The 20,279-nt window shown below is 42.8% G+C and overlaps 2 protein-coding genes across 2 annotated transcripts in view; both read left to right on the top strand.

Moving 5' to 3' along the window:
• LOC125235924 (DNA polymerase subunit gamma-1, mitochondrial) overlaps positions 1-20,279 on the top strand; it is a 41,784-nt gene that overhangs the window by 18,633 nt on the left and 2,872 nt on the right. Inside the window, 7 exon segments of the mRNA XM_048142565.1 lie at positions 245-414; positions 2,391-2,514; positions 3,846-3,935; positions 6,228-6,318; positions 6,940-7,112; positions 8,989-9,124; positions 15,665-15,833. Coding sequence (XP_047998522.1) covers positions 245-414; positions 2,391-2,514; positions 3,846-3,935; positions 6,228-6,318; positions 6,940-7,112; positions 8,989-9,124; positions 15,665-15,833 — 953 coding nt within the window.
• Positions 17,580-19,048, top strand: LOC125235925 (lipase 1-like). Its single transcript, XM_048142566.1, has one exon. It carries the CDS (start codon positions 17,864-17,866, stop codon positions 19,013-19,015), a length of 1,152 nt encoding a protein of 383 aa, XP_047998523.1. The 5' UTR covers positions 17,580-17,863; the 3' UTR covers positions 19,016-19,048.

Below are 20,279 nucleotides of genomic sequence, written 5' to 3' on the forward strand. Positions count from 1 at the left end.
GTGGTGACGGGTTAAGAATATCACCACCCCCTTTCTTCCCGTGGGTGTCGTAGAAGGCGACTGTGGGATATGGGTTAAATAGTGGCGTAGGACAGAGGCTGTCACTTCAATGTCACAGTTTCGTTTTCTTTCAACCCCTTATTTGCCAAGAGTAGCACTGAAACTTGAGTAGTTTCATGTGCTCTGCCTACCCCTTCATGGGATACAATACAGGCGTGATTGTATGTATGTAATCGTTTCGTAGGTACTCTCCTTCGGTCGTATGATGTCCTACTGGCGCAACAATCGCGAGCGAATCATGGGGCAGCAAGTAGTGTGGTTGCCTCAAACAGCGCTGCCGCAACACTTGCGCGGCGTGCGGCAATACGGCGCCATCTTGCCGCAGGTTGTGGCATGCGGCACGCTCACTAGAAGGTAACTGTTGAATCATGGGGCAGCAAGTAGTGTGGTTGCCTCAAACAGCGCTGCCGCAACACTTGCGCGGCGTGCGGCAATACGGCGTCATCTTGCCGCAGGTTGTCGCATGCGGTACGCTCACTATTAGAAGGTAACTGTTGAATCATGGGGCAGCAAGTACTCGTACTGTGGTTGCCTCAAACAGCGCTGCCTTTTTTGATGTTCTCAGTATGTGTTTACTGTTTATGTGTTCGCGACCGACAAAATTACTCATTTTGTAGCTCAACATTCAGCTTTGATGATTGCACTTTTCCCTAAGATCCAATCGAATAAGAACCGCAAAATTGAATCCAGTGGGCCGATTTTTGAATCTCGGCCATTCGATTTTTTTTTTTTTTATACTACGTCGGTGGCAAACAAGTATACGGCCCGCCTGATGTAAAGCGGTCACCGTAACCTGTGGACGCCTGCAACTCAAACAGTGTCACATGCGCGTTGCCACCCCATTAGAAACTTGTACATTCCCTTTTGCTGTGTTAAGTACACAGCAAAAAGGAGTGTACAAGTTCTAAGGAGGGTTCGGGTTGTCGACGACTCAAAGGACAATAAACGGAACAAGTTAGTTCCGTAAGTCCTCCCGTCATCAGCACACCGCACCCCCGTTGAGCTCTGGCAGCCTTACTCACCGACAGGAACACAACACTATGAGTAGGGTCTAGTGCTATTTGGCTGTGGTCTTCTGTAAGGCGGAGGTACTACCCCAGTTGGGCTCTGCTCTAGATTCGAGCGAGACGATATCCGCTGTGCTGTGCCCTACCACACAAAGCGGAATATCATTCGCTATGCCCTACCTCCTATAATCGATTTCGTGAAATTCGTTCAATAATATCTCCACTACTAGCGATTTAAATTCTACTAACAGAATCAAAAACGAGTGGTCATTGACTAGCCGTCCTATTTCAAAAATAGCATTATTTCGTTTTCCACAGACTTTCGAACGGCGAATTCGCGCGTTTGAAATTTAAAAATCGGTCCCCAGCAGAGGTTAAAATTCTACGTATGGGGTCAAGTAGTCACTATTGTCCCAGAGCTGTAAGAAGTTAAGAACCTCTTTTTGACACATGACAGCGTCCACAATACGTAAACTCGCGCATCCAAATGAATTATTATTATTATTATTAGCCCACATTGTCCCACTGCTGGGCAAAGGCCTCCCTCTTACTCTTCCACGTATCCCTATCCTCGGAAGTCTCCCACCAGTGTGTCCAAATGAAATTTTAAATAAAATCGTGTAATAACATTTAAAAAAATCAAGTACTTAAAAACAATATTTCGCTTACTTTAAACATAATCTAACACATGTTACATTATTGCGGATCTTTGTTAGTGAGTATTTTACGATATTAATTTATCTTGCAGTATTTACTTATTATGTCATTTATCATTCATTTTTATTTTTATACTAGTGCTGTGGCAGAGTCTGTCATTTCGATCCAAATGACATTTCAGGGGGGTTACCATGACGTACTAAAGACGTTCAGTTTAGGTTGAGAGAAAGGGACACAGCTATAGCAGTTACATAGCTCCGTCCCTCTCTCTCAACCTAAACTGAACGGCTTTAACACGGCATGGTAACCCCCCAGTAAGTTGATAGAAATCGTATATTTGTTTAAGCGCCTCCTTGCACATAGGGCCTAATCGATTCAACCAATTCGAAATTAATCGTTAGATTTAGCAAACGATTCGTCTTAGCCACATCGCAACATACTTCAAAACAAATGTGTCAAAAATGTGAACTTACAAATCCGGGACATTAGGTGTATGTACAGTCAAGTTCATAAATATCTATAATTATATTTTTTCTCCTTATTGCAATGGATTAGGTACCTACACATATTTTATGAATTCGACTGTACCTTAAAAGGACATCTATAATAAACCACAAATTTTTATATAAATTTTAACACGTAATAATGTTGCTTCATATGTAACAGAGCTAGTGAGCCGACCTGGATGACAGCCAGCAACGCTCAGAAGGACCGAATCGGTTCCGAGCTAAGAGCCATGGTTCAAGCCCCTCCAGGATTCAACTTCGTAGGCGCCGACGTCGATTCACAGGTGACTTATTTTCTTCCTTCCGGCCTTCAGTAAGGACGCGTTCAACTTAGGGTCCCCCCACATCTAGCGTCTCGCGAGCGTCGCGTCGGGCCAAAAGTATGGGCAAAGCCTGCGACGCGACGTCGACGCGGCGTCTTTTTCCATACAGTTGGCCCGACGCGACGCTCGCGAGACGCTAGATGTGGGGGGACCCTTACAGTAGGGCCGTACCGCGCGGCTGCGTTCGTGTCTCGCAAATGGTCTCGTCGGAAGATCAGCGCTGACCTCCGGGTCGGCATTATGCTGAGACGGGACCATTTCGTGATAAACTTACCCATCCATTGCGTAATGCGCACGCGCCGAGCTGCGAACGCACCCACCGCGAGGGCCCTGTCCATGCTCAATGTCATGTCCATGGACGCCACACATATAGACGTGTTTGCAGACAGTGTTGGTGGTTTTGGTCATAAACTTTTAATTTATTTAAATAATATTTGTGTATAGTTTTTTTTTTAATGGAATTTGAATTGTATAAGTTTAGTAATTTCTGACATTTGTTTTTTATTTTTTATAACGACTGTAATATTTATTTCCTGCATGCGTATTTTTAATAGTAATTTTAGTATGTAAGCGACTTGGTTCTGTAACTGTAATGCTTATGTACTTTTTACACAAATAAACACAATTGTACATTTGTAGTTTTTAGTCATACTTTATGCATAACTCTTCGCTCGCGTTAGAAAGAGACAAAAAGTAGCCTATGGCACTTCCTATCCCTTCAAATATCTCCACTTAAAAAATCACGTCAATTCGTCGCTCCGTTTTGCCGTCAAAGACGGACAAACAAACAGACACACACTTTCCCATTTATAATATTAGTATGGATGTGTAGTTTTTAAGTTTATTACGAATAAATATTTTGAATATTTTGATTATGATTTTACTGGTTAAGTATTTTCATATTTGGCGTTATATGACTAACGGGTCTTTATTCTTCACCTGGAGCCCATTTCTCGAAGCTACAAGTTACAGGACAGAGAGAGGAGTCTTCCGCTTGTAACTTGTAACTTTCAGTTTTGAGAAATGGGCCCCTGCATTAAGAAATAGAACAGAAATTGTTTATTTGAACAAAATCCATGCCAGGATTTGCTAAGTGAATCTGCCCCCAGCGAGTTTTGGCTTGTATTTTTGTTTATTGATTTGTGTTTCTAATGGTATCGATCGACTATGCCAAATTTCTGCTCCCGAAACTTTAAAGTACGAAATACTTAAGAATATCACATTTTACACTTTATCCGATCTGTCTTTGTAAGTACCTAGGTACTATAATAAGTACGATGTATCTTTTTTAGGAGCTATGGATAGCGGCGTTGCTCGGAGACTCCACATTTTCATCCTGCGGTGGAACTGCGTTGGGCTGGGCAGTTCTAGCTGGAGACAAGGTACTTTTTACAGTTTTTATATTCTAAACTTTTCATGATTTTTACAAGCTTTTATTCAACTTGCCTTGTTAGTATGTTAGTTTGGCCATAAATTAAATATAACAAGATCATACCATCCCATACATTAAAATGCGACCGCCTAAGACCGCGCTTACACTCCACCACACATAGATGGCGCCACAAAAAAAATGTCTTGTAGCTTTCGATTATACTTGTAGATGGCGTTAAGTGTCACTTTTGACATAGATTTACGGCTCGGAATTGACACTTAATGCCAATCTACAAATAATCGGTGGCAACAAGGCATTTTTTGTGGCGCCATCTATGTGTGGTGGAGTGTAAGCGCGTTCGTAGGCGGTCGCATTTTAATGTATGGGATTGTATGATCTTGTTATATTTAATCTATGGTTTGGATCAAAACGTAGAAGCTCAATTTGACCCATTTCCCGGTTTCCGATTGAGCTGAAATTTTGCACACATAAGGCCTGTACCGAAAAGTTTTTTTACATACCGTAATTATGATATTAATGAAACTATGATGACCAGCAAAGATATTTTATTTTAGTTATATTATGGATAGTGTCTATTTACAAAAAATATATACATTTTATATTTTTTGAGTTTTGCGGCTGAATAAGCGGATTTTTCTCTTCAAGCCTGCCATTAAGTTTTGCACGGTGGTTTCGGTGACTTTCTTGGCGTGTTTTTTCCACTTCTTTTTAAAATCTGCTTCTGATGTTGCTGGTGAACAGTTCTTACGCAGCTCTGCTTTTACTAATGCCCAATAACGCTCGATGGGCCGTAGTTGGGGGCAGTTCGGGGGTTCATATCTTTGGCCACACATTGCACGTTATTTGAAGCCAGACACTCTTGTGTGGCTCGGGCATAGTGTGCAGTAGCCAGGTCGGGCCAAAACAACACATCCCCTTCATGTTGCCGTATAAATGGTAAAATAAATCTTTTTATACATTTCTGGACATAAATATCTGCATTTATCGTACCTTTTGTAATAAATGACCCAGTGCGTTTCCCGCAGGAGCATATTGCTTGCCATATTAAATATTTTTCTCCAAACTTCTCCATAAAAATATATTTATTTTGATCGCTGATATTCGCCTTAGATTCGGTTGTAAAGAATTGATCACCTGGCAAAGTCGAAAAATCTTTTTTCACATACGTCTCATCGTCCATGAGCACGCATGCTCCGTTCAAATCGCAAAGCAGCTTGTACAATTTTCTCGATCTTGTAACGGAACTATTGAATTGTGTTATCGACTGTTTTGGGGCTTTTACTTTTTTATAAGACTTTAAATTTTGACGTACTTTCGCTCTCTGGACCATAGAAGTACTAGTTTTTAATTTTTTTGCCACGTCCCGCACCGATAAACTACAATTTTTCTTATAAGCAGTCACTATTTTCTTTTCTAAAATTTTATTTGACGGACCTATGGGGCGTCCACTTCGAGCTTTGTCTTGAATTCTGTATTCATTGAAGTAACGATTAACTATATTTCGCACCGTTGCACGACTTACATTTACCATTTTTCCGACCGCCGCAAAAGATGAACCGGGATTTTCCAGATACGTTCGCAAAACATTTTCTCTCCGAGTTAATTTATCGTCTTGCATTTTGAATAAAAACAATGCCCAGCCTAAATTAACAATGTCAATTGATACATTAAAATGACATAAGCTGAAAACTATAAACAGAAAAAAAAAACTTTTACCAGCCAGTATTTTAGTAATATGCAAACTTTGTAAAAAAACTTTTCGGTACGGGCCTTATGTAAATCACGTGACAATGCAATATTATGGTATCATGGAGCTGATCTGACGATGGAGCAGAAAGGTGGTCACATTAGGAACTCTGTTATGAAACGTCGTATCCCCATCGAGTACGGGGTTTTTAGAAACATCTCGGAGAGCAGTAGATGATTGTTGAAAGAAAGGTAGTGCGTTTTCACACTATCCGATCCGATATCGGATGTCGGAAGGATTTCAATAGATAAAATCCAAGATGGCGCCTGTAATGTATGGGATATCGGTCCGACATCCGATATCGGATCGGATAATGTGAAAACGCACGTACAGTCTCAGCGATAAAAGCTTGTGCCAAAAATTTACAAAAAAAATATAGTGAAAAAAATACTGTCTTGCGCTAAACTTAGTTCGTTTCGTAGATGTTTCTGCGTGTAAAAATTGAAGTGAACTATGTAGTCAGGTATAGTTATTAAAATTGATATAAAAATTGTCATTGGGGTCATCTTTTAATATGTGCTTATTTAATCATAGGCTCGGAAGACAGACGTGCACTCTCTTACCGCTCGCGCGGCCGACATATCGCGCTCGCACGCCAAAGTCATCAACTACGCTAGGATATATGGTAAGTGCCATTAGACAAGTAAAATTTTTCTAAAAAAATCAATAGCTGATTCGCACCAATACGGATTTGTAACTCAAATCCCTAGCATGTCCGATTCCGATATTAAAAAAAAACTCTCGTATATGTCAAGTGAAACAGTTTTTCACAGTAAATTAGTTAAAATTATATCCAATTTTAAATCCCTCTTTTAGAACTAAGATACATTTCATTTACATTACATAGAAAAAGTGACAAAGGCCTCCAATGCCTTTCGCCCAAGGCCGAAGCCTAAGCTGAGAAGAAAAAAAAATCTTGATAAGCTGAGAAGAAAAAAAAATCTTCATATAAACCTGCAAAAAATAATGGTTCTACGTGGAAAACAAATCCCTTTTCATAACCGGGTAAACAAAGAAGAAAAAAAATTTTCGTAGAAAACTGCAAAAAAAATAATGGTTTTCTACGAAGAAATAAAAAATCCTCTTTCATAACCCAGTTAGCTAAAAAGAATTATTTTTCCTCATACAAAACCAGTTATCAAACTTGGTTATCTACGAGGAACAAGGGGAAATTTCACAAGTGCAGTTCTTTCTGAAGGCTCCAAGTACTTGGTCCACAGTTTAATTATTTTGTATTTTTTCTTAGGTGCGGGCCAAACATTCGCCGAGCGACTTTTAAAGCAGTTTAACCCTACCATGACGATGTCTGAAGCAAAGAGTAAGGCCGCCAAAATGTACGCCACCACTAAAGGAAGAAGAGTGTATGTGCTGAAGAAGAAATATATGGAGGGAATGATCGATGAGGATTTGGAAGGACAGGTAATTATTTATTATTGTTTATCATACCTATTAGTCTTTAGAAGGGTGTCCTGCCGTTTCGCCAAAAAACGTTTCGTCAAATTTCATTTCCCAATAATCATTTCGCAATAGTTTCATTTCCCAAAGTATTGTTTGGCAAAGGTATGTTTCGCAATGATTTTGTTTGGTCAAATTATCATTTGGCACAATTTTACTTAGTCAAATTTTATTTAGTCAAAACTTTATTTCGCAAACGTTTTTAATGGCAAAACTTATATCCCAAAAACATGTTTGGTCAAAATTTCACATCGCAAATTTCGAAAATATTTAGGCATTTGCATTTTCATTTCTACGGGATTAATTTAATTTACCGAAGATTTTTTTGCCAAATTTAACTTAAAATTGTCAAATGATAATTTCAGTTTTATTCCCAAGGCTTCAGTTGGACACGAAAAGTTTGCTCAACTTTATTTTTGTAAAATTAATATTACTGGACAAAATTATTTTGTCAACTATTTTTTTGTCAAAAAATGTTTCTACAAATTACACCATGCAAAACCACGTTTGACAATAAATATTACAAGGCATAAATGTAATGTAATAATTTTATTAGTATTGTAACAGAAAACTCGTGTGTGACAGGGTCAGTTTAGGTGCGACGACGAGCGAAGCGAGGAGGAGCGTGTTAGGTTGACAGTGAGCAAATGGCGTTTTAAAGTAATTAAAAATTAATAGAACATAATGGTCTTGAAAACATAAGGTTTCTTATTAATAGAATGTATCCGGATATGTAAGTGAAATTGTCATCCTTGACATTTGCAGCAGGAGGAAAAAAAGTAGGTACGACATACACATTATTTCACACAAATCTTGGACACATAGTATAAAATCAACAAACAAATTTCCAGTGCACCATTTAATTACAATACATTTATTGGGAAATGGAAATTTTGCCTAACAATACCTTTGACTAAATAATATTTGGTAAAATGAAATTTGACCAAGTAAATATTTTGGGAAACAAATACTTGCCAAAAAAAGTTTTGCTAAATGTCAATTTGCGATAAGTTGTTCTGCCAAACGTTTATTTGGGAAATGATAATTTGGGAATAATAGTTTGGGATGTGAAACTTTGGGAAACGTTTTTTGGCGAATCGTCAGTAAACCCTTTAGAAGCGCTGGTAGCCTAGCGGTAAGTACGTGCGACTTTCGTTCCGGAGGTCGCGGGTTCGAACCCCGGCTCGCACCAATGAGTTTTTCGGAATTTATGAGCGAAATGTCATTTGATATTTGCCAGTCGCTTTTCGGTGAAGGAAAACATCGTGAGGAAGCCGGACTAATTCCAATAAGGTCCAGTTTACCCTTCGGATTGGAAGGTCAGATGGCAGTCGCTTTCGTAAAAACTAGTGTCTACGTCAAATCTTGGGATTCGTTGTCAAAGCGGACCCCAGGCTCCCATGAGCCGTGGCAAATGCCGGGATAACGCAAGGAGGATGATGATGACCTATTAGTCTTTAGAGTCATATCAAGTTAATTTGTGCCCCCCCCCCCCCCCTGGATCCGCGCATGACATTTACTTTCTGAAAACGTGAAGAAATTAAGGTTTACCAACATTTAATGACCGGTCTGGCTCAGTCGGTAGTGACCCTGCCTGCTAAGCCGCTGTCCTGGGTTCGAATCCCGGTAAGGGCATTTATTTGTGTGATGAGCACAGATATTTGTTCCTGAGTAATGGATGTTTTCTATGTATATAAGTTTGTATTTATCTATTTAAGTATGTAAGTATATCGTCGCTTAGCACCCATAGTACAAGCTTTGCTTAGTTTGGGGCTATGTTGATCTGTGTAAGGTGTCCCCAATATTTATTTATTTATTCCTATTCACGTGTTTTGTTCAGGTAGTAGAAATGACCGGATACCAGGCAGTCAGGCTGGCCAAAATGAGCGGCAAAAAAGTCGAAGAAATGTTCGAGCGGCCACGCTGGGTCGGCGGCACCGAATCCGAAATGTTCAACAAACTGGAAGAAATCGCTGGTCAGTAAAACTTATACGTTATTGCACTGCCTTATTCCACCGTGCATAACAGTATATATTTTTTTAATATTATATAACCATGCATTTTTGCTCGTAGTACAAGAGACAATGTGAAAAAGGAATCGTATCGAACTGACGTGCTACTCCAAAATGGCGCTGTACTCAGCACAATTCAGTTTTTGATCACATTACACTAATACGATTAATTAAAAAAAAAGAAGATCTTTTTTCTACTCGTCGACTTTAATCTATCAATTAGGACACCACTGACTAAACTATAAGTGCTGACTTTTCAGTGTTGGATAGTCTTTGACACTTAGTCAACTATAATATTTCATTACACTTCACATTAGTTAACTGAAAAAATGTCAAAAATAGAACTTCATACAAGTTCTATACTAATTTGCGATACCTGGCAATTTTTTTCTGCATCTGAAACACATTTTTTTTTATCTATCGCGTTATCGACCAATCAGAGACCGTTATTACAAACAATTGGTTGCCAGGTAATTCGATGTTGATACATCGGTGAACGACGCTATTAACATTAATTTTGACTTGAATAATGATATTTTTTGTTTATTGATGATGAAGATGATGACTCATAGAAAAAGTATTGTATACAATAGTGATATAATTAAGCTTTTCACTCTCGTACCGTACTATTAGGCCACTCAGCAAGCTTCGTGGCCTAAACATGGTACTCGACTGAAAAGCTCTGAATTATATCACGATTATATAAAATACTATTACACGTTGGAGGTACAGTATAATATAAAAATTTTACCTTCCAATAAAATTTGTATTATTTTGCCTGGTATATCCGAGGTCTTTATAGAGAGTACGTCGTAGACGTCGCATCGGACCGATAGATGGCGCCATCGTTCGTTGTAAGTCGCTCCGGCGTCTCACCGCCGCGATGTTGGTAGTCCCGTTTTTCCCCACCTGCAACACAAGGCCCCCCGCGCCCCGACTCGCCACCAGCCACCCTCATTGTTGAGGAGAAGTGCCGACGGTATATTAAGCCTACCAGGAAGGCATCACTCAGACCTCGGATATACCAGGCAAAATAATACAAATTTTATTGGAAGGTAAAATTTTTATATTATTTGTGCCGTTTGTATATCCGAGGTCTTTATAGAGACCTGTTTATTATCTCCTGGTGGCGAGTCAGCTGGCGCGCAAGCCTTTGGTAGCCCTATTGGCATAGCATAGAAGAATAAGTGAATCAGTTGAACCGATTTGACAGATGTATCAGTCGAAATAGCCTTCGATCCGCGAATATCTCGGTGCCAGAAACGCATAAAGAGATTTTCGTGATGACGTTTAGCTTTAGTCAGCGAATAGTTAGAGAAATGACATTATTATACATCGCAGATCAAAACCAAAAAAAAAAGAAAAGATGTAGGCGAGGCTGACTTGAACAAGATACAAAAACCTTAGATACACTATTATTATTAACAGACACGTTATTTTATCAGGTTATAAACCCAATTTCAGACACAAAGTGTGGAAATTAACTGTAAAAGTAGTGTAACTATCTGTACTGTAGCAGGGTAACGTAATTGATACTGCTTTTGTCAACCCTTCGTAAAAATTATCTAAATCAATATTAGCTTTGATATGACTATTTAAAGTCCAACGTCTTACGTCCATATCAAACACAGAAAAAGGTCATCACTCACGTGCCCAAGGGCTATTTGTTACAATACTGGTATTTTCGATCAGACTATTTCGCGTCAAGCGAGCGCGGTTGCAAGCGAGACTCCTGAACTCTGAACTCTTTTTAGTGAGGGCATTTGAGGATACCGATCGCTCGGTAAGACTAGCCTAGAAGATGAAAAGTACGAGCGCTGTCGATTGCTACTACACTGGACGGAGGTATCAGTCGATTTCTTTAAGTCAGTCATTGACTCTTAGGGTAATCCATTACCTAATCCAAAACCCGATGCGACGGATTTCTACTTCGTGCAATGAAGGTCGACAGAGTAGACTGAGAGGTGGAGACGTCAGTGTCGCATCGCTGGTGGTTGCTGAACACGTCGTGGTAGCAGGTCAAGGGGTGAATTTAACACCGCCACACATGCGCGCTTTAAGAGCGTAGGCGGAGCGCAATAATGGCGGTGCACCGCACTAACGCTGGCGTTGCGCCCAGTGGGCGCTAGCGGGAACGAACGAGCGCTGATAGCGAGCGCAACGCGCGCGGGAGGCGAGCGGAATGCACGCGCATTCAGCGCGCTGATAGCGAAGCGGAATGCGCTTTATGTGTGGCGGAGGCTTAATACGTACCGTTGTACGGCGTAATGCAGGGCTCTCGCAGACGAAGAGGTACGATGACGGGCGAAGCAGGAGAAGGCGAGGTCACCGAAGGTCACTTACTTGGCTCCCAGGGGGTGCATACTGACCTCGTACGACAGTCTGTTGGAGTCAGCAGTTACTGTCGTAGTTACTCGTAACAGAAGAGATGTAGTCCTGCCATCGTACAGCATAACATAACATACAACTGAACTGTGCATAGCATATAGTGCTATGCGAACCTTAAGCCGGCTGCATGTCACTTCAGTCGCCAGCGCCACCGCCTGTTGAAGATTATTCTCCATCGGAAGAGCTTTACTTCGTACAATGTTCCGATTATTGAAGGTCTTATCGGGCTGCAGATGCAAGCAAAACAGGGGCGATTGGCCTACAGCTATCGGCAGCTGTACGAGGTAATGCTGGAAACTGCAGCGGTGCAACCTTCCTCTGTAGACCACGAAAGTTGTGAAATTTATGAAATCAGGTTCTACGATCGAATCAAGCACTATATTAATTGAGTATAGTCGAGCCAGATGATAACTACTGAAGTACTCCTGAGTTCCTGGCCCCTTTCGCTTTGAGCTGGAATCTGAAGTTCACTAAGGCGAAGCAGGTTTATTTTTCCCAATTTGTTTATTAGAGGCTCGGCGAATAAGTTAATCTCTCGAATGGACAGGGGGCGCCACAAGCCTCCGGGAAATCGTCGTGTACTTGGAACCCCCGCGGCCAGATTGCCGATCGGTTTTGGTGTCCGCCCGGTAAACAGACGCACGCTCAGGATGCAGGACGCTGGCTCGAATTCAGATCTGGACATTCTGAAAGGGATTTTTTTTTTTAATTCCGCAAACCTTTACGATGTCTTTGACCTACACAAAGAGCGATGTACAGGAATCACAGGGTCTTCTCGCGAGGCGCCTCTCCGATTAGATAGCTCGCGAACATCGTCAGGACACCCTCGCAGCAGTGCGGCTCCTCGTCCGGTTATTGACGTCTTACCTCGTTCAACTATGGGTCTCCAAACCACGTTAGGACGTAGCATCTTAAGAATTTATCTGTTCTCACTTCGGCGACGGAGGAGTCCTTGGTCAAAATAGAGTGTAAATACAGTCGTACTTCACGGGAACTGGAAAGAGAAGAGTGGATACCATAGTGTACGGGATGTCAGCTGATAGCGGCGCCCGGCGTCACATTGGAGGGTAGTATCAGCCTGGTCAGCAACAGAGTCTGCAACGATACCGTAGCAGACGGAGCCTGGATAGTCGTGGTCGTGGCACCATTGTAGGGGAAGACAGTGTTCGCGGTGAGCGTGACATCTTAGGCGCGACGGGCGTTATCAGCGTGGCGGCTAGCAGCACCAAGGGCCCACATCAGCAATCTTACCAGCTTGTCACTGCAGCAGACGCTGTTATGTTCGGCGGTGAGATTGAGACGGCCGTCGTCAGCTCGAAAGGCGTCTCGATGCCCTGTCGCGTCGCGCAGTATCGTGCTCGGTGGCCCTCTCGAGGTCGCCGCCGTCAGCGCGGGAGGCACCGGCGCCAGCGTGGCAGTCAGCTACATCGGTGAACAGCATCAACAGAGTTCGCGGCGTCGTCACGGCAAACGCGGCAGGAAAATTAGCGACGCCTTCGCGGCAGCCGCAGTATTGCGCTCGGTGGCGCGATGAAGGTCGCCGCGTCTGCAATCTTACCTCGTGCGATCGAGGCGACATCAAGGCGCCAGCATGAGCGTGTCGGCCGACGACACCGGTGGAAAACTTCAAGTAGCTTGCGGCGTTGTCACGGCAGACGCAGCAGAAGGATTGCGACGCCTGTGCAGCGGTTAACAGTATTACGCTCCGCATCACCACTGAGGCGCCAGCATAGGCGTGGCGGCCAGCAATACTGGTGGACAGCTTCGGCAGGGTCGCGTCTCGCGTCGTTGTCACGGCATATGAACGCTCTACATCACCATCGAGGCGCCAGCATAAGCGTGGCGGCCAGTGATACTGGTGGACAGCTTCAGCAGGATCGCGGCGTTGTCACGGCAGATGAGCTCGCTGCATCACCATCGAGGCGCCAGCATAAGCGTGGCGGCCAGCGATACTGGTGGACAGCTACAGCAGGTGGACAGTCAGCAGGATCGCGGCGTTATCACGGCAGACGAACGCTCTGCATCACCATCGAGGCGACAGCATAAGCGTGGCGGCCAGCGATATTGGTGGACAGCTTCAGCAGGCTCGCGGCGTTGTCAAGGCAGACGCACGCTCTGCATCACCATCGAGGCGCCAGCATAAGCGTGGCGGCCAGCGATACTGGTGGACAGCTTCAGCAGGATCGCGGCGTTGTCACGGCAGACGAACGCTCTGCATCGTCACCATCGAGGCGCCAGCATAAGCGTGGCGGCCAGCGATACTGGTGGACAGCTTCAGCAGGATCGCGGCGTTGTCACGGCAGACGAACGCTCTGCATCACCATCGAGGCGCCAGCATAAGCGTGGCGGCCAGCGATACTGGTGGACAGCTTCAGCAGGATCGCGGCGTTGTCACGGCAGACGAACGCTCTGCATCACCATCGAGGCGCCAGCATAAGCGTGGCGGCCAGCGATACTGGTGGACAGCTTCAGCAGGATCGCGGCGTTGTCACGGCAGACGAACGCTCTGCATCACCATCGAGGCGCCAGCATAAGCGTGGCGGCCAGCGATACTGGTGGACAGCTTCGGCAGGATCGCGGCGTTGTCACGGCAGACGAACGCTCTGCATCACCATCGAGGCGCCAGCATAAGCGTGGCGGCCAGCGATACTGGTGGACAGCTTCAGCAGGCTCGCGGCGTTGTGGCGGGGGCAGAAGGTGGCCGCGCTGGTAGCCTGCGTATTGACGACTGATCACTAACGGCACGGCGCTCGCGTCGGGGCAGCAGCAGACATACTTACAGCGTCGCACGCGGCGCCTATGCGGCGGCCACAACGTTGTTCGGCGGCACCGCAGAGATGGCCATCGTTAACGAGGAGGCAACTTCTACGCAACCTCGGCGGCGCCGACGCGGCGGACAACACTGCCGCGGTCAGCGGCGCTATCGCAGCGCTACAGTAAGTTTCGGCGCCGACACGTGGCTTGGGGCCTCCGCACCGAATCGGAAACCGAACATATTCTTTCTAAAATAATATGAATCTGCTCACCCATTCGTCGGAGAAATTCAAACCTCCTTGAAGCGCGGTATTCCTCCACCGCGCCCGCCGCCGCCGCCGCCGCAGCCCGCAGGTCGCGCAGCCCGCGGTCGCGAAGCACGTGGTCCCCGGAGCACGTGGTCCCCGGCGGAGCAACTTACCTACGTTACCGCTTATATTCTCGCGCGAAACTTTTAATACGCGGATAACACTTCCTACTTTAGTCTCGGAAATGCGAATAGTTTAAAAAGAAAACTGATTAACGGTAACGATTTTTGCAGCATGGAACTTTCTTACAAAAAAGTGGGTAGAATCATAAAGCACCGCTCGTTCATTTCTATAGTGAGAACCCCGAAAGACGAATAATGATCGCTAGCGAGGCATAATATATCTCATTATTCAAGACGAACGAGCGCAAATTAAAAGGGAAGAAAGAATTGACGGATGAAATTGAAAAATTTCATAATTCCGAAACGTTATAAGCCACTTTTTAAATAAAAACACGAATAACTCTGGTTTGACCAGAAATAACAAGGAAATAGAAACTAAAAGATTAATTTCGAGACACCATGCTGTAAAAATGTTCGAACGGAATACGCGACAACCGGTCACTTCGGCGTTCGACGAAACAATGTGGGTGGCTGGTGGCGAGTCGGGGCGCGGGGGGCCTTGTGTTGCAGGTGGGGAAAAACGGGACTACCAACATCGCGGCGGTGAGACGCCGGAGCGACTTACAACGAACGATGGCGCCATCTATCGGTCCGATGCGACGTCTACGACGTACTCTCTATAAAGACCTCGGATATACAAACGGCACAAATAATATTTGCGTATTACGTGACTGGGATGACAAATGGGCTTTAAAAATATTTATTTTATTATTAAACTACCTCCGTACTTCCAGTATTTGATCAGATTCCAGTATTCAATTTCCGCTACCTTAAGTTTGTCTGGAAGAAATCGCTCTTCAGCGATAAGACCGCCTGTTGTTTTGTTTACCTTTGTTCGTGTTGCTTCTTTATTTTGTATTGTTGTATTTTATAAAGGTGTGCAAGAGTATTTGTATTGTATTGTATTTGATATATCCATGATTTGTTTGCAGATTCCGAAGCGCCATCAACAGCCTTCCTCTCCGGGCGTCTATCCCGTTCCTTGGAACACGCGAACGGGCGCTGGGCCGGCACACGACTGAACTGGGCCGTGCAGTCGGCAGCGGCGGACTTCTTACACCTGATGCTGGCTAGCATGCGACACCAGGCCCCTACTGCCAGGTATTATGCCCTATCTAGACACAGACAGCTTTAGCTATGTCGCCACCGGGTGTTGGAACAATATGCCACCTCCTTAGATAGTACAGTCAGCCGCAGCGGACTTCCTTCACCTGATGCTGGCTAGCATGCAACACCAGGCCCCAACTGCCAGGTATTATGCCCTATCTAGACACAGACAGCTTTAGCTATGTCGCCACCGGGTGTTGGAAAAATATGCCACCTCCTTAGTACAGTCAGCCGCAGCGGACTTCCTTCACCTGATGTTGGCTAGCATGCGACACCAGGCCCCTACTGCCAGGTATTATGACCCATCTTGGCAAAGACAGCTTTAGCTACGTCACTACCGGGTGTTGGAACAATATGTCACCTCCTATAGCCTTAAACACGCACGCGGCTGAACTGGGCCGTGCAGTCGGCCGCGGCAGACTTCTTACACCTGACCTGATGCTGGCTAGCATGCGACACCAGGCCCCTGCTGCTATATGTATTATACCATATAACCTAACTACTAGACACATGTTAGTAGCTTCTGCGACGCAGCCAGGTGTTGGAACAAATATCTCTCCTCCTATAAGGAAGCAATGCATTCATAGTTTCAAATCAACAAAAAAAGTTTCATTTTATGAACATCAGAACTAGCTTAAATCTCCTAGACACACCTCGGCAACTTTGACTACGCAGATTCTAGGTGTTGGAACAACATTCCTCCGCCTCCTTGACACATTATGAATAAAAATTGATAAAATGGTACGCTTACTGGCTGCTAAGTGTAAATAAAATATATAGATAACAAGAGGCATAAGATACTCACATTGGGTGCAATTGATCAAACGCTTTTTCTGAAGCCCCAAGTATTTACCTAGTATTTTGTTAACTTTTATATCTCTGTTACTTACTTATCCATTTATATGAGTAATGTGGTACAGAAAGATTCGGAACAGCCTCTTTTATACATACCTAGTCTAGCCATAAGTTCTGTTACAAATGAAAATAAACATATTTTTAAAATAATGTAATTACCACAAGTAAATGTTTATTTGTAGGTAAGTTAATAAGGTTTCTAAACAATATATTTTTTATTCAAAATGCCCGCCTTTAGCTTTAATACATGCCCTCAAACGATCCGGCCACTCGTCTATAGATTTACGCACTGTCTCCATTGGAAAATTTGCCACTGCTACCTTCAAAGATTTTTTTAGAGAATCGATATTGGTATGGCGTTTAGAGCAGACCATGTGCTCGGGGCGACAGCCTCGAGGTAACGCCCTGCCGCATGCTGTGGCTAGAAATCTCGGTTCAGGAGTTGAAAAAGATTGACTGAGTCCCACGCTAAGCTCAAGATGACTTGTGTTGCTACTCAGACAACGGTATAAATAATATACAAATACTTATAATATAAACATAGAAAACATCCATGAGTCAGGAACAAATATCTGTGCTCATCACACAAATATATAAATGCCCTTACCGGGATTCGAACCCGGGACCGCGGCGTAGCAGGCAGGCACTAGTCTACGCGCTAGGCCAGACCGGTCGTCAAATAAAAAAAATGAATGATAAATGTTATATCTCTATAGTTTTTGTTTTTATGTTTTGTTGTCACATAAAAACTATAGACTCACGTACACATCAATTTTAGAACTAGTCGACCTTGGAAAATCTTTAAAATACTAGTTCTGTACACCGTAGTTAAGGAATTAAAAATATATTCTTGCTTTATTACGTTTTTAATAGTTTAGTTTGATGGACATATTTAAACGAGCTTTATAAATTTCCATACATTTGTTAATTTATTTTGATATGCATATTTAAATGCGTTTTGTCAATCTCCATGTTATTTGCCATGGTGTTTCCGACTTGTTCTATACGTGTGTGTAAAATATTTAAAATTGTTTAAATAATAATGTTGCATAATAAGTGTTAATAATTACCGCGACATTTCTGATGTATCGCAACCCGACCGTGAAAAGTTATTTTGAAAATTTGTGGAAGTTCCCGAGAAAGAAAAGTTTGAATGAAAATTCAAAATCATGTCAGTGACAACCATATTGTTACTTTTAATAGTAACCAGTGTTATAAAAGCAAATTCATTGGTACCTGAAGACGCTCATCTCAATTTCACCGAACTAAGTATAAAATACGGCCACAGAGCATTAGAACACAGAGTAACCACAGAAGATGGCTACATTCTCACTCTGTTCCGCATACCAGGGAAGAAACCCCCAGTTCTATTACTACACGGCTTAAACGACTGCTCAGACTCATTCATCATCCGAGGCAATAGTTCTTTAGCTATAACATTAGCTGATAAAGACTATGATGTCTGGGCTGCAAATTCGAGAGGTAATAAGTACGCTAGAGAACATGTCAAGCTAAACCCAGATACAGACCCACTGTTCTGGGACTACAGTTTTCACGAACGTGGATACTACGATCTCCCAGCTATCATAGATTATATCTTAAACGCAACAGGATATAAGACTCTTAAAAGCATCGGACATTCAGAAGGAACCACTGATCACTTCGTGTTAGGATCGCTGAGACCTGAATATAATGAGAAGGTCCAAATCTTAATAGCAATGGGACCGTCGGCGTTTTTTAAACATTTGACTTCACCCTTATCATTAATAATCGAAATGGGACCTTTGGTAGACCAAGTTTTTAGCCCTTTTAAAATCGAAGAGGTATTCCGCGATGGAAGCGTTGAGAAAATAATTTTTCAAGCATTCTGTACTCAGAACCCTGTTTTATGCCGCAGCCTGATCTTCCAAGTTGGCGGTTACGATCCTAAACGGCTAGAACGAGAGTTTTTACCTGTATTATTTGGACATTTTCCATCATCAGGATCGAGGAAAAGTCTTATACATTATAACCAACTAGGGTTAAGAAAGCGGTTTGCGTTATACGACTATGGTGCTGCGGAAAATTTAAAACGTTACGGCAAAACTGAACCACCGGATTACAACCTTGCACAGTACACTATAAAAACAGCCCTGTTTGCGGGAAATAATGACCTTATGTGCAATCTTAAAGACGTGGAATATCTTCGAACTGTCCTACCCAACGTTGTGTTGTATCATGTGATGGAGTCGAAAAAATGGAATCATTACGACTTCGTGTGGGGAAATGACTTGCCCAAGACTTTGTATCCTCATATATTGAAATTGCTGGAGACATTTTGAAAAGGTTTTCTAAATAAAAAATATGTTCACAAGTTTTTGTTTTTAATTTTAGTGCATTATAGGTCATTACCTAGAACTTTAAGAGGATTTTTGTCTATTTTAGTATCGCGTTTAATAGTTATTTGTTTTACAAGGGGGCAAAGTTGTTGTTTAACCGCACGTGCCAATATTGATACCCGAGGAAGCGAAAGATTCCAATATTGAACCGCGCGCGTAGCGAGTGGTTCAAAAAGTAGAATCTTGAGCGTTGCGAGGGTATTAAGGCACGAAGGTTAAACTTTGCCACCGAGTAAAACACAAACTTTTTCACCACACGAACACGAACAAATTACGGACTATAAAACATGAAAAGAAATCAAATCCATCAAATAATTCAATATTTATGATTCAAAATCATCATTTATAAGTAAAATCTACCAGCCCGCTTAAGACATGAAGTTAAAATTTGTATGAAATTACTTTGCACTCTTGTGGATAAAATGCAATTTTGCTATCTGTTTTCGAATAGCAAAGAAAGCCTTTACCAGTTGGGGTGGTGAAAACATATATAATTTTATTGAAACGAACTTTATAAATGTATGTAGAAAGAAATGATAAAAAACGAAGAATAAACCGGAATTTTATATCAATAAAGTTAGCAAGTCTATAATCTGCACACTAATACTGCAATACAAACAGTACAAATATTCTTGATATGTATTTAAAAACCCATTAAGGCACTAGTTCACGGTTGGGCGAGTAACTATAAACATCGCCGTGTCTCTTTTATTTACACGGGAGTGCTTATCTTTTGTTCGTTTTTATAGCCGATAGCTCATAGCTTACTAGCTCGCGGTGGGACTAGTGCCTAACCTAATGTATGTGGCATTGAAATAAATGGCCAGCTAACTTTATCGACGTTAGTGACTATGTCACGAGCTCTAATTTATACGAAGTCGAATCGAGTCGAACACACAATTTGACATTGACATTGCTCTTACGTACTCGTATCTGTTTGACATTGAGCGGTTATGCTTGCCTTAGTGCGTTTTCACATTATCCGATCCGATATCGGATGTAGGACCGATATCCCATATACCACCGACCGATATACCACCTAATGTATACCATGTTTATCGCAATAAAGTAATTCATTCATTCATTCATTACAGGACAGGCGCCATCTTGGATTTTTTCCATTGAAATCCTACCGACATCCGATATCGGATCGGATAATGTGAAAACGGACTAAGTCGGACTTTTTATTTCATATTGTATTTTTTAA

This window comes from Leguminivora glycinivorella, chromosome 18, assembly GCF_023078275.1.
Source record: "Leguminivora glycinivorella isolate SPB_JAAS2020 chromosome 18, LegGlyc_1.1, whole genome shotgun sequence".
NCBI lineage: Eukaryota > Metazoa > Arthropoda > Insecta > Lepidoptera > Tortricidae > Leguminivora > Leguminivora glycinivorella.